The 13,813-nt window shown below is 38.8% G+C and overlaps 2 protein-coding genes across 4 annotated transcripts; both read left to right on the top strand.

Moving 5' to 3' along the window:
- The first annotated feature begins 590 nt into the window (after positions 1–590).
- LOC136282753 (trimethylamine transporter-like) lies at positions 591–5,754 on the top strand. The gene is made up of 3 exons (XM_066170567.1): positions 591–1,044; positions 2,666–2,720; positions 3,031–5,754. Exons 1-3 carry the CDS (start codon positions 621–623, stop codon positions 4,778–4,780), a joined length of 2,229 nt encoding a protein of 742 aa, XP_066026664.1. The 5' UTR covers positions 591–620; the 3' UTR covers positions 4,781–5,754.
- Positions 5,755–10,954: 5,200 nt separating this feature from the next.
- Positions 10,955–13,030, top strand: LOC136282290 (uncharacterized). 3 transcript variants are annotated; one of them, XM_066169723.1, is made up of 6 exons: positions 10,955–11,094; positions 11,232–11,389; positions 11,614–11,828; positions 11,957–12,042; positions 12,134–12,167; positions 12,379–13,030. In XM_066169723.1, exons 3-6 carry the CDS (start codon positions 11,803–11,805, stop codon positions 12,458–12,460), a joined length of 228 nt encoding a protein of 75 aa, XP_066025820.1. In that variant the 5' UTR covers positions 10,955–11,094; positions 11,232–11,389; positions 11,614–11,802; the 3' UTR covers positions 12,461–13,030. The 3 variants fall into 3 exon arrangements, with proteins under 3 accessions (XP_066025820.1, XP_066025819.1, XP_066025817.1); XM_066169722.1 differs by having other exon boundaries at positions 12,131–12,167; XM_066169720.1 differs by having other exon boundaries at positions 11,957–12,167.
- The last annotated feature ends 783 nt before the right edge of the window (positions 13,031–13,813 follow it).

The following is a 13,813-nucleotide window of genomic DNA, read 5'->3' as shown; positions in this document are numbered from 1 at the left end:
GATTCAAACGGTCATAACTTTTAAAAAATCGAAAACGTACAGGGGTTTTTGCTTAGTTTTGCCTATAAAGGTCTAAACTTAACGGCTGTGTAGGATAGAATCGTCAACCAGGTCCCAAATCCCAAAACTTAGCGTCTAAATCAAGGTTATTTACGGCCATCGGCCGATGGCGATTTCTAGTGGTCAGAATATGCTAAAATTCGCCTTTTCAAATATGTTGAGAGGGCAAATTCTAACTTTCTTGGCAAACTAGAAAGGTTTTTAAGCAATCTGATATAAATTCTGTGGCTTAACTGTGACAAAAACTGTGGCTTATGGCACTAATTTATGACAGGTGGCTAAAGTCCGCATGTGAGCTCACCCATCAAAATCTTACTCGCATGTGACGCTAAACTACAAGTAATTTCACTCGGAAATATACGGCACTAATTTATTAATATATTCAAAACCGATATAGGTATGTCGCGTGGCGGGTAACCATATTTAGTCTCAACTGACTATTAGTAATTTTACTCGCATGTGACGCAAGACTACGACATATAAGCGCGGAAAGGTTTAAGGAAACCGGTAGTACTATTGAAGGTACGTTGAAGTCGAAAACGAACCAACTCGTTAATAAAATGGATAATAGTACTTGTAGTAGCGAACAAGAAGATGCTGCCAACCGATGTCGGTGGTTTCGCATCAATTGGAAATGGTGCAAAATGGGCAGCTATCGTCTTGGAATAAATATCCGCTTAAATCCAGTGGTGTCGCTGGTGTCTGCTCTGATCATTTGGGGCTTTGTCGCTTGGTGTATAATCAAACCGGAGACAGTGAATTCTACGATGGCCGAGTGGAAAACATGGATCCCCACTACCTTTACCTGGATGTACATTCGTGCCCAAGATGCCTGGGCTGGATTTATAATTTATCTGTACTTCTCCAAATACGGCAACATGAAACTGGGAAAACCGGATGAAAAACCTGAATTCAAAGACGCGACCTACTTCACTATGCTGTTTGGCGCTGGGACAGGGATCAGTTTATTCTACTTCGGAGTGGGTATGTTTAGAGCAGTTATTATCGTAGTCAGTACTATTTACCCTTGTATAATGCGCACTTTCTTTCTATGAAAATAACCATCAAAATCGCGGTGCGTATTATTCGCGTATTATTCTATTGTTTTTCAAGTACGTCCTCATTTGCATACGTTATAAACACAAGAATGAAAGTAACAAAAGCCTAGTAGTAATTGGTCTCTATTGGCTTGAGTTAAACAATCTACCAATGAAATATTTTCAATTTCGATCCATAAATAAATTTAGTAGAGTATTTAAGAAACAGCTGACGAGATAAACATTACGATCGTACCGTATTACTGTAATCGCAGATAAACCTTGCGCAATTTATGCAACTCTCTTTGAGTGACTTAACTTGCCAGCCACGAAAACTCTTTCCTTTCTTAGGAGCTTGAGTTAAATATGTGTTATGGAAAAGCCGTTATTTTCGAGCGGTACCAAACCGACGTAATGATATTTATTTCCTAGGTTAGACTTTGAACGGCATTCGAATGAATGAACGGCTACTCTTGTAGATCAAATATCTTATAACCTTCAAGTTGATAGAAATCACTTCAGTTGAATGGGATTCAGAGAATGATGTCAATTATGTTGTTAAGATCAGGGACAATTTAACTGCGCCTAACTGATAACGGCGAGCAATGATTTTCCTAGAATTAACAAGCGGTTCGATTATATCGCTAAACAGCGATGTCACGTATTCTGTCGTATGATAACCCAATAGAATAACCCGTTTCGTTTTCTCAGTTTGTTGTTGTTGTTTTTTTTTTGTAGTTCATACCGTTCATCCGTTTTGATTCTGTAAGATTCGTTGCGTATTTTGTTTCGATAATATTCCATTTTACTGTAAAAACACTTTTAAAATTCCTTGCTCAATGCCTGAAATTATTTATGATACTATTTACACTATCCAACTCGATTTAGGTCCAAAAAACATTTTACTCGAAATAATAACTTAGCTTGAAGCAACGTTATTAATGGCGCTTCATGAGACTGACTTCAATTAAAGAACAAGAAATGCATTACGGTGAATAAATGGATAATCCACATGGCATGACACAACTGGAATTCATTCACATAAATAAATGAATGAATCAATGAATGGTTAACGTATATTTTTTCGCGCGCTTTATGAGTACAAAGTTCAAGTGGACCATTTACCCACGCTTTCAAATGGCATGTCGCTGTGAATATTTTAAGAATGTTCAAGAGCTTTGTTCACTGCTTTCAATATCGTAAATAAGCCAGTTATCTGCCCCTCAACCGCGAGAATAGTCAAACTTTATATTCTTACTGCTTACAACTCTATTCCTGCTTGTGCGGATTTGGACGGTTAACAATACGCAAAAATGTAACATTCTGACTTGAACTTCTAAAAGTGTACGGCAAAGAGAACTATTCTTGGTGTTTTCCGTGAACTTCAATTGTGTTTCTGAATTATGAGTTCACAAGCGTAACAATTCATATTAACTGATTTACAGGAATAATTTTTGGCATTCCAGTTCTTCCGAGTCAATACACGATGGACCAGTTAATTATGTAGCAATTGATATTTTACCCTGACCAGTTCTCCTCATGCTAATGTGGCTATTCTTGTGTTACAGCTGAACCAGTATGGCACTACGCACCTGGTTTCTATGAAAAACGCCATTATAACAGGTATGTAGAGGGTATTCACTAATATATATGTCAGCTATAGTGGCACAGAAATAACATTTGAGTTACTGTCAGTAGAATTACTTAATTACTTACATTTTTTTCCAACAAATGTGTAGGCTATCTTTAAAATAGAGAACGGGGAACGTGGGGTAGGGGAACGGGAGGAACGGAGGAACAGCGGAACAGCGGAACGGGAGAACAGGGGGACGGCAGTGATTAATGATTAAATTACCCTGGTAATGAATAAATCACAAAAATTTTCGACTATTTTTTTACACAACTAAATTATTTAATCATTCCTTTGCCCCAGGTACACTGACAATCAACGCGCTCAAGACTCCATCAACTTAACTTTATTCCACTGGGGAATTCACGAATGGATTGTGTACGTTGTAGTTGGCCTTCTCCTTGCCTTTGTAGGATACAGACAAGGGCTTCCCATGACAATGCGCTCCTGCATGTACCCCCTCATAGGTGACAAGATTTATGGATGGATAGGCGACGCCATCGATATAATTTCAGTGGTCTGTACTATGTTTGGCGTATGTACAAGCTTGGTACTGGGTGTTATGCAGCTCAATGCCGGTGTCCATCGCCTAGAAAGTTCAGTAGAGGTCAGCACCTTTAATCAAATTATCATCGTCTGGTGCGTAATGGCCTGTGCTATTGTCTCGATCAACAGTGGACTGAAACTGGGGATCCGACGCCTAAGCGAGACTTGCTTTGCCTTGGGCGTGTTCATTATGATGCTCGTGTTCTTCTTTGACGCTCCCTGTTATAGTCTGAACTTGCTCGTCCAGAGCACTGGTTATTACATGCAAACTATCGTCCAACGTGGCATCCACACTGACGCCTTCGCTCAACTTGGAAATGCACCCGATCGCAAGGAAGCCACTGGGTGGATGGACGCATGGACCATTTCCTACTGGGGATGGTGGATTGCTCGGACACCATTCGTTAGCATGTTCATCGCAAAGATATCCAGAGGAAGAACCATCAGACAGTTCATCATCGCAACATTCGCTGCACCAGTGGCCTTCTCAATCTTATGGTTCAGCGTTTTTGGAGGAGCAGGACTTCAAATGGAAAGAAAGGCTGCTCTTGCCAATATAACATGCGACTCAGCTCTGGGTAGAACTAACGCTTCAGAGTCTCTGAACGGTTTATTCCGCCCGTCCTGTCGTGATGAAAATGGCATGTGGTTCGATGTAATGAGCCAATATGGAGACATGGGAAGTTTCCTTTCCGCGCTCTCCTTGATCAGCATTGCCCTTTACTTTGTCACAAGCTCTGACAGTGGTTCACTTGTTATAGACTGTCTGTCAGCCAATGGCGACCCAAAGCCACCAGTCCTACAACGAGTCTTTTGGGCTCTAACAGAAGGTGCTACAGCCACTGCTCTTCTTTACGTCGGAGGCAACGAAGCACTGAATGCCTTGCAAACAGTTTCTATCGCTTCTGGAGCGCCATACACAATCATACTCTGCTTTATGTCCAAGGCACTATGGAAGGCCGTCAAAGTAGAGGCTGGAGACCTGGATCCTAACGGTCCACAATTCACCACTGGACTTCTGGATGTTTTAAGTACCCCAACCGTCGAGAGCGTATGTAAAGTAATAATCAGCATCTTTGCTCCCTGGTACTCCATGGGAACTGCAGCTGGAATGGTAGAGAAACAAAATGGTAGAATGTGGACCCATATGCTGATCATGGCGCTACCGTTCTACGCTTGTATTTCCATGCTGGTTCTGGAACGCCTCTGCGTTTTTTCAGGGATCTGCTACGTTGGATATACTCTGCTCTTTGGTTTCTTCGCCTATGCTACCGGGGTACGCAACTCGATCCGCGAGAAATACGAAATCAACGGAAACATAGCTGAAGACTTCTTCGCAGTCATGGTGTTATACCCATTTGCTGCTTACCAGATGGAACACCACATGAAAAACCATAAGCCGACGAATCATATCCAAAATGGACACTGTCTGCCTGAGTCATGTCGTATACCTCTCGGAGAGATGGAAAAACTAATGGATCCAGATGCTAGAAAAACGGACGTATAATGTTTTTAACTCTTAGTATAGATATCATTTTATGGGACTTATAGTATAATTAAAAAATTTTAATTTAAAGTTCTTGTTCTGTTTATGGTCAATTTTAAGGACAAATATCATAAGTTATAATCTTCATAAGACAACAGGAAACGACAACTTTGAGAAGCTTTGCACGGAGATTGCTAGGGCGCACAATTTTCCAGCAGCTTGTTGAATAATATGTAAATATTTAATTTTATTTAAAATTTTGTAAGGTAAAAATTTAATTTTTCGCATGTTTTAGCAGTAGCTCCGCTAATAACACATGATTGCAAAGTGTTGCAAAGCACAGTAAAGCATTTTGATATGGATAGTGCGCTGTACAAATGCATCATTTTCGTTATCGTTATATTTAGGACGATGGTCACCTTTGATCTTTAAAAATAATGCGATGTAAGTAAATTTGCGCATCTACAACTATTAGAGAATCGGCGACTGCTGTAACCTCAAAAGGTTGCCTAAGCGGCTGAGTAGACAATTCGAACGCATATAGAATGTGAAGCGATCTTTAATGATTGTAGAAGATAGCGCTGAGACGTAGGGTTGTATGGTATGGTATGGTATGGTAAGAACTCAGAGAAAATACAACAGAAACTAAACTAAGAAAAATGCGTTGCGAAATGTTACATCAACCTAACTAAAAATGAAGCAATTGCACAGAAAGCTGAATACGAGAACAACGCCAATAATACAGACAAAAGTTAAACATCGTAAATGCAGAAGAGATAAAGACTTACTTTGTTCAGCTCCTAAGGACAGCAAATAACTGACAGCGATAGCATCTAAGAACAAACTGATATCTAGTAACAATGATCGAAATCCAATCTCTTATACACGTCTTTGAACAAACTTATTATGTAATAATCATTAACTAACGAAAGACTGAACAAAACGATAATAAAGAGTTTACTAACTAAGCGTTTGGAAACTAACAACTGCATCAACTGAAGTGACATTTTAAATTAACGATTCAATGACTGTTTATAGTAATATTTATGGAAATGAAACCAACCTGGCTGACATGTCCAAGGCTGCCAGTTTCGAGGGTTAAAGTAGACTATAGATTATCACTTTTTGGTTAACGGTACGTTAACCAGGTTACAAATGTACTGGATACCGTCGAACTTTCACTCAAGTGTTATCAGTAATTTCGCCCAAAAGGAAATGAATGAAGGGGAATCTCACTTTATGTACATGTACTTGAAATTCGTACCCTTATCAGCGTAAAAATGTTCGTTGATAGCCCTATAATGGAGTAAATGAAGGGAAATTCGATTTATGTAATTGAAATTCATATTCTCTTATTAGCCAGAAAATGTTCGTTGATAGCTTTTTAGTGAAGTAAATGAAGGGGAACCCCCGTCACATGTACTTTAAATTCGTTCGATCGCTCAAATATGCAAATTCTCACCCTGAATATTACCCGAGTTGTGTGACCTCATGTAACGAATTTACTTGACCTTCGGTATTTCTGTCGGCATAATCCTTTGTTTTATCATCTAAACTTAATTCCTTGTCATTATTGAAGCTGGCAAAGAAATATTAATTTTTTGGTAAATATTTTTGTCCGACATACTTTTTCTATGTCGAAAAGTAGCATCAAAACAAAGACAGTTTTAACAATGACCGATATGACAGAATCTACAGAGCTTCAAGCTTTTAAAAGACAAAAGGATGGTTATAAAGATACTGTAAAAATTTACTTGTGTATTTGTGCTGTTCTATCGTGAAAAAGTCCGGCAAAATTTACTTGCTAGCGACTATGAAATAAACATGGTGTGCCTACTTATCGCCACCGTTTATTTGCATAAATCACTACAATTTGTAAAGAAATCTAGCATGACTCTCTTACCTTGTTTATTTATGATTTTATTAGCTGTTTGGATGATCAAGTTATGCTCTACCACATTTTAGCCAGATTTAATTTGCAGTTTATAAATCCCAGTCTTCTCCACATTATTATATTAGTTGCATGACGAGCGTGATACATATAAATTCAAAAATGAATTAACCCTTCGAATTACCAAGAGAAAGGTTTTTTGGCCCTCTCTGCATATCTATAAAAACCTTCCAAGAATTACTGTATTCAGAAAACTAAATTGTCCAGATCCATCAATAATTCCTTTGCCGGCGGAAGTCAAAGAATGTTTACTAAAGTCAATTCGATTGACAAGCTACATACTGATTTAGCTAACTGATCTGTTGTATAAGCGTCTCATTTTACATGCAAACAAGGAGAGTTGCTGTTCAATTAAATCGTTCGCTGGTGGGACTTTTAGGTTTTGTTATCGAGAAGACCGACGTTGCATATCTCAGGTCGTTCCCTTGCGTAGTTGTAAAAGAGACATTTCAAGTTACTTGCGGAGATCCAGAAACTGAAGTTGATCTTATTTTGTCGCGAGCCGGCATCTTCGAGACGCCAAAAGATATCGATGATTTTACAATTTGCCCCACTCATAGATTAAATCTCGGTGCCGGTGTTAGGTGGATTCGTGGTTCCATTAGTAGATGTAGAGTGCCTCAAGAAGCGTACGGCCATGGTAAAGGTAGGGTTAAGTCGATTCCAAAAGCCTATTGGGGAATTGGCAAGCTTGTACCACAGACAGTACGCAAGACGTTGGAAAATTCATATAACCTGGCTACTTACCACCTTGTGCAAAATTACGCGTCCCGTCAGACTTAGGCCTTGATTGGGAATTGGTTAATAGGCTACCAAAAATCCAGACAGAGGCGGAGTTTTCTATACTCATGTCTGAGCACTTTGTAGACTTCCCGCCGTCTGGCGGGATGCGTAATTAAGCGCACAGTGTTTCAAGGAAACAATGGAAAGGTGTTAACCGTTAGCCATAAATTGGCCAAAATTTTAACCGTTAGCCGTAAAAGCCATCACCCCATTGAGACCCTCTATAAAATTATAAAGGTACCTGAGTCTTATCCGTGTGGGAGTGGCAACAACTGATATCTACCCCTAAAAATTACCAATTTAAACGCAAAAAAATTTAAAAAATCCTAAAAATAAGCACTCTTTTATCGATGTGCTCGATGTTTGCACTTCTAATGCAATAAGTATTCTTTTGTAACATCGTCAAAGACCTTGCGATGTCTACTGTTCAAGGCTTTTTTTCATTTCAAATTTGCAGTAAACTGCTTGCGTGTCATCCTTTGTTTTCAAGGTGTCCGACCAGGTATGACTGGAAATGGCACCTCGCTTTGATAGGAATCTTTTTGTTGTTGCTTCTTACTTCCTGAAATTATCACTTGAAATTCGCTCGGTATTTGGGCAAAAAAATCGAGCATAGGCTTAATGGAAGAAAATACATCGTGCAATTGGCAAAAGACCCCCCCCCCCTGGATCAAAAATCTAATGGTCCGTCCTTAAGGTACCTTTTACATTATTCCAAAATGGGTTTCGTTCCGGAACGAAATTACTTTCATACCGCGTTTACATGCAAGATAATTTAACTTGTTAAAACAAGTATTTACGTCCTTTTTCTATGCTTCCCTCGCTCCTAAAAAGGATTCATACAGATATGAGTGTCGTACCGCGTTTACTTTATACAGGTACCAAAGGTCGTCCGGAATAAGTGTTTCGTTCTGGAATGAAAACCTCAATAAAATCATTCAGAAATGACTAGTTTCGAATAATTTTACACTGGTATCATGTGGCAACCGGGATGAACTCGTTCTTGAACAAAACTCATTCCGATATAATGTAAAGCCCATAAGAGTTTTTATTCCCGGAGCATCGCGCTTTGCTCTCCTGCCAGAACACTATAAATTTCAATAGAGTTGAGGCAACAACCCGCTTTGAACCGTTACGCTGCCACTGAAACAACGATTAGTGACCACAAAAGTGGTTGTCAAATAATCAAACCGGAGACAGCGAATTCTACGATGGCCGAGTGGAAAACATGGATCACCACTACCTTTACCTGAATGTACATTGGTGCCTAAGACGCCTGGGCTGTAATTATAATAGTCCTGTACTTCTACAAATACGGCAACATGAAACTGGGAAAACCGGATGAAAAACTTGAATTCAACGACGCGACATACTTCACCATGCTGGTGCCACTGGCATAGGGATCGGTTTATTCTACTTCGGAGTGGGTATGTTTACACCAGTTATTATTGCAGTTAGTACAATTCCAGCAATAATTCCTTATTCGAATTATTTCAAGAACCGCGATTTTGTAAAAGGCATGTGAGATGGAGCGAAACCAGAACATATTCAGTGATCGCCGAAGAATATTTTCATTGCTGTCATGTAACCATTTGAAGTCTCAATACTCGTTTGCAAAGAAAATCGATTACACCTGAGAGCTATAGAATTAAACGGGTGATCACATAGTTCGAAAACTCAATCTTTTTTAATCAATTTCATTCAGTTGTTTACATCGTAAATCGCATCTGCGTGCGCCCCAGGAAGCCATTTCAAAGTCAATTGTCAAAACTGTCATTGCATTAGCGAATATGAAGCAAAGATAAGTCGTACACGTTTGAATTCTAAAAAATAACGAAAATAACGAAAATAACAGCTTTTTCCATAATACATATTTAACCTAAGCTCTTTAGGAAATGAACGAATTTTCCTATGTGACTGGCTCGTAAAACCACTCAAAGAGTGTAATTGCATAAATAGCGCGCAGCTTTTCTGCGGTCTGTAAACAATGCTTTTAATAGTTTATATTCATTTGACGCGTTAAGTGGCAGGTTATCACGCGTAACGACATCATAGTAATTTTACTTCCACATATGAAAAGTTGTACTCTAACCCGAGGAAAGTAGTTTTACTTGCTATGAGCGTTACTGAGCATGTGCGAATGAAATAATCGGAATTTCACTCAGAGAACTCTGAGGAAATATTATCATGAAATCGCCTTCTTTATCTTATTTTATATTTTAAAGAAGTAGGAGAGATTTAATATTCTTCGCATATTTTTTATACCGTATAAAACAAAATCAGCGTTCTGATGAGCGAGAAATATTATCGTTTCTCACCAGCCGTTCGACCAGTTTCGCTCTATTTAAAACGCCTTTTACAAAAATAATTCGAATGAGGAATTATTGCTGGAACCGTACTAACTACACTAATAACTGGTGTAAACATACCCAGCGGCAAACAGCATGGTGAAGTAGGTCGCGTCTTTGAATTCAGGTTTTTCATTTGGTTTTCCCAGTTTCATGTTGCCGTATTTGCAGCCCAGGCGTCTTGGGTACCAATGTACATCCAGATAAAGGTAGCAGTGATCCATGTTTTCCACTCGGCCATCGTAGAATTCGTTGTCTCTGGTTTGATTATGCACCAAGCGACAAAGCCCCAAATAATCAGAGCAGAAACAAGCGACACCATTGGATTTAAGCGGATATTTATTCCGAGACTAGAGCTGCCCATTTTGCACCATTTCCAATTGATGCGAAACCAACGACATCGGTTGGCAGCATCTTCTTGTTCGCTGCTACAAGTACTATTATCCATTTTATTAACGAGCTGGTTCGTTTTCGACCTCAACGTATCTTCAATAGTACTACCGGTTTCCTTAGCCCTTTCCGCGCTATTATGTCATTAATTTATTAATATATTCAAAACCAATATAGGTATGACAGGTTGCTGTGGTCCGCATGTGACACCTACCCATCAGCCAGCCAAATCTAATTTCGTCTCTACTGACTGTCAGGCATTTCACTCCTAAACAGAAATTCCTACATAAGAAATTAGTATTTTCAATGGAACTCGATTTTTATCACAGATTTAAACGTGAATCTTTCATTCTTTTGTGCTATTGTTCTATGTTAATTTGGTAACATATGAGAACAACTAGATTTTTCGAACAGTAGAAATTTGGCCTTACTTGGAGAAAATTGTCTGTTTTTTGGGTTTAATCGCCATATAACTGCGAAGTAAGTGTGTTTTTCTCACACTTCATTCTTTCTTTAAGCTTAACTTTACATTCAATGATTGTTATCATTTCGAATCTTTCGGTAGATATCTACCAGAGATTCATAGTATCCCAGTCTCGCCGTAAACAGTAATATTGATCACTGCTATTAACGACTTACTCGTTTCATGTATGACTGATCATGCGTTTGGTTGAGATCATTTGCATTTCACGGCGTGAAACCAATTAACATTTTCGTTTTATTCTTTCGGTGAAGGTTATTTGTTTTCCTCTGTATGAAAAATGTGTTACTTCACGCTCCATACGTATTCGTATACCATGGGGCTGTTACGTCCTAGAGCAGCTTTCGAACGAGGATTATAGACAACGTTTTAACGTTCACAGGTACGTATACGTTGATCAGACAGTTTGCGCCCATTCACTGGTCCCTGCGAAACAGTGTAGGTGACGTCACTTATATTTTGAATCTCATTCCCTCCCAAAAATGGTGGACCTTTGTTGTTGTTTCCATTCTCTCCTAGCGTCCATCCGGCATTATCGGGGACGTTTTTCGACCTAACATTGAGAAGGAGAATAAGCGGCCATTTTGGAAGTGAGAGAGCGCAAACTGTCTAATTATCATTGAATTTTTTCGGTGTCAAGCGACGAGATAGACGCGATTGTGAGGTCTAATCCTAAGGTTAGTAAAGAGAACGCGTTATTTCTTAGTATTTGCGTATTTTTGTTGAGCTGTTTATATTTTTTACTGGTTCTAGTGCTGTTAAAGTTTCAACATGGCAAGGGGCCTTACAAGGGGCCTGTTGAGGCCTGACAAGTGTACCCAAACCGCTGTTGTTGTAAGGCTTGAGTAATGCATCGTACCTTCGTTTTTACGACAGTTGTTTTCTATTTTTCTCTATTAAGTACATGGAAGAGCATATTCGACTGCTCCAGGCACTTTACCGAATTTGTGGGAAAAAAAATAAAGGGAGAAGATAGGAAAGAAGACGTCGCTACGCACGAGGATGAAATTAAACAAATTTGGGAGGTCTCTGTGTTGGTGGATTTACCGAATGTGCACCCCAGATTTATTTGCATGAAATGCAGAGTTAAATGCAGCAGCAAGGACTATCTGGCAGGCAAGTTCAAATCAAAAGAACAATTTCAACGCCAACATGGTAATTTACAGATCATCAGGGTGCTCAATGCAATATTAAAATAATTGTATTGTTGTGTTGACAAAATTTCTTTATTATTGCCCATGCAGATGTGATCGTACCCTGTTCCCTGTGGACCTTAAGAATTTCATTGAGCAGCACGAATCTGTGAGCAGTGGTGGAAACCAATCTAAAGGTGAAGGCCTTGGTACCCAACTTGAAGAAGTCAATAAATCTTTAAATCTTCTTAATACAAATGGTGCTAAAATTGTATTAATTTACAGCAGCTTGTGGCAGGAACATGTCAAACATGGCTGTCAGGTAAAATGATACATTTTAAAATTTTGCTTGTCGTGTTTTTAGACCCGGGTCTATTATAGATAATCCTCTGTCCAATAGATTTTCAAGATGGAGATGCAGGGCTAGGTGGATGTTGGTAATGGACAGGACATTACACTACAGTCAATAAACACAATTCCGTAGGATTTATTCCTTGCTGGGTTATTATTTCAATTGATTTCTGTTTCAGCAGCAGGGTACAACATTCTCATGGTTTGGCATGCAGGATCCAAAAGATGAGGCCCAGTTATCCAGGAGAGGGATGGCCTAAGTAAAGAAATTGTGGCTTTGTGAGTAACATTACGACACGAAAGGTGGCTTTGTGGTCCTGGGGTTGTAGTTATTAATAAAGATATGAATTACAAACAATCTGCATTACACATACAGGGTTAACTGCAAAAAGAAAATACTGTTGCCTTGTTTCACGTGGTGACCCCAACCCCTTATCTCCAGGAAAAAATGAAATTTCGGATCAATATCAGTACCTGGGCAACTGCCCACCTACCCCTCCCCTAACCCAACATTATCCTTAACTTGTTATTAATTGACTGTTGTTGGGTTATGAAAAGTTATTTTTTAATTGTAAGATTGTAATCTTTGTATATTTTTAAAACATTCAAAGATCTTTGAAAGTTTAATATTTTTTTGCACATTTATGTAAATAAAGAAAGAACACTCAAGTAAATTATTGTAAATCATTATATTACTTGTGAACAATTAGCCATTATCTGGTTTGCAATGATTTGTTTTCTGGAATTCAACAAGAAGGTTGATTGTGCAAGACTACATGTGTACCCTAATATATTTGAACTGCAATATGAAATAACAAAACAGATATAGAAAAGGATGAGTTTATTTGTGTAGGAGGGGGGGGGGGGGCGGAAAACTAAACCGCTCTTACTCCTCTGCTAAGTCAAACCATAGTTAGGGGAAGTAGGGGCTTGTAGGTTCTGGTAATTATTTTTTCTGTACTCTGTCTTTATCCTGACTCAGGAAAACTGGTATTGGTTTATCCAACTGCAGGTTCGATTTATGTTTATTTGAAATATTTGTTTCTTTCAGTTAAAGTGACATGCTTGAGAACTAGAGGCATGCTTGAGAACTAGAGGCATGCTTGAGAACTAGAGGCATGCTTGAGAACTAGATAGGTGTAGCAAGGCGCATTGACTACTAAACATTGAACGCTGAACATTTCAATAATCTGTTCATGTTGTCCTTCAGCAGCATAATTAAAAATATAAAACTGTTCTAATGAGGCCTTAAACTTCTGTTTAAAAAGTAAAATCTAAAATCCAAGCTTTCACTGGTCAACGGTGTCATCACCTGTTTTAATATGTAAGGGTGTGTGATTAATTAAGAAACAAAACGGGAAATACAACTACTTATCAATGCCAGAATTCTTCAAAGCGGTTATTTGATCGAGCTAATTGCTAGCCTTCTTCAAACTCTCCAGACGGACTCTTCCAAGGAACCCCAAAAAAGAGTCGCCTTTGTAATCCTTCTTTAATTAACACAAAATCTCTAATATCGCAATCTTTTACCTTCCTGTTCGAATGAAAATAATGGACAAATCAATAGATCACGACCAAATCTCCCTTCGTCCGTCATCAAAAGTCCCCCCCTCAAAA

The sequence above is a fragment of the Pocillopora verrucosa genome, chromosome 1, assembly GCF_036669915.1.
Source record: "Pocillopora verrucosa isolate sample1 chromosome 1, ASM3666991v2, whole genome shotgun sequence".
Lineage (NCBI taxonomy): Eukaryota > Metazoa > Cnidaria > Anthozoa > Scleractinia > Pocilloporidae > Pocillopora > Pocillopora verrucosa.
This window is presented reverse-complemented; position numbering and strand designations above follow the sequence as displayed.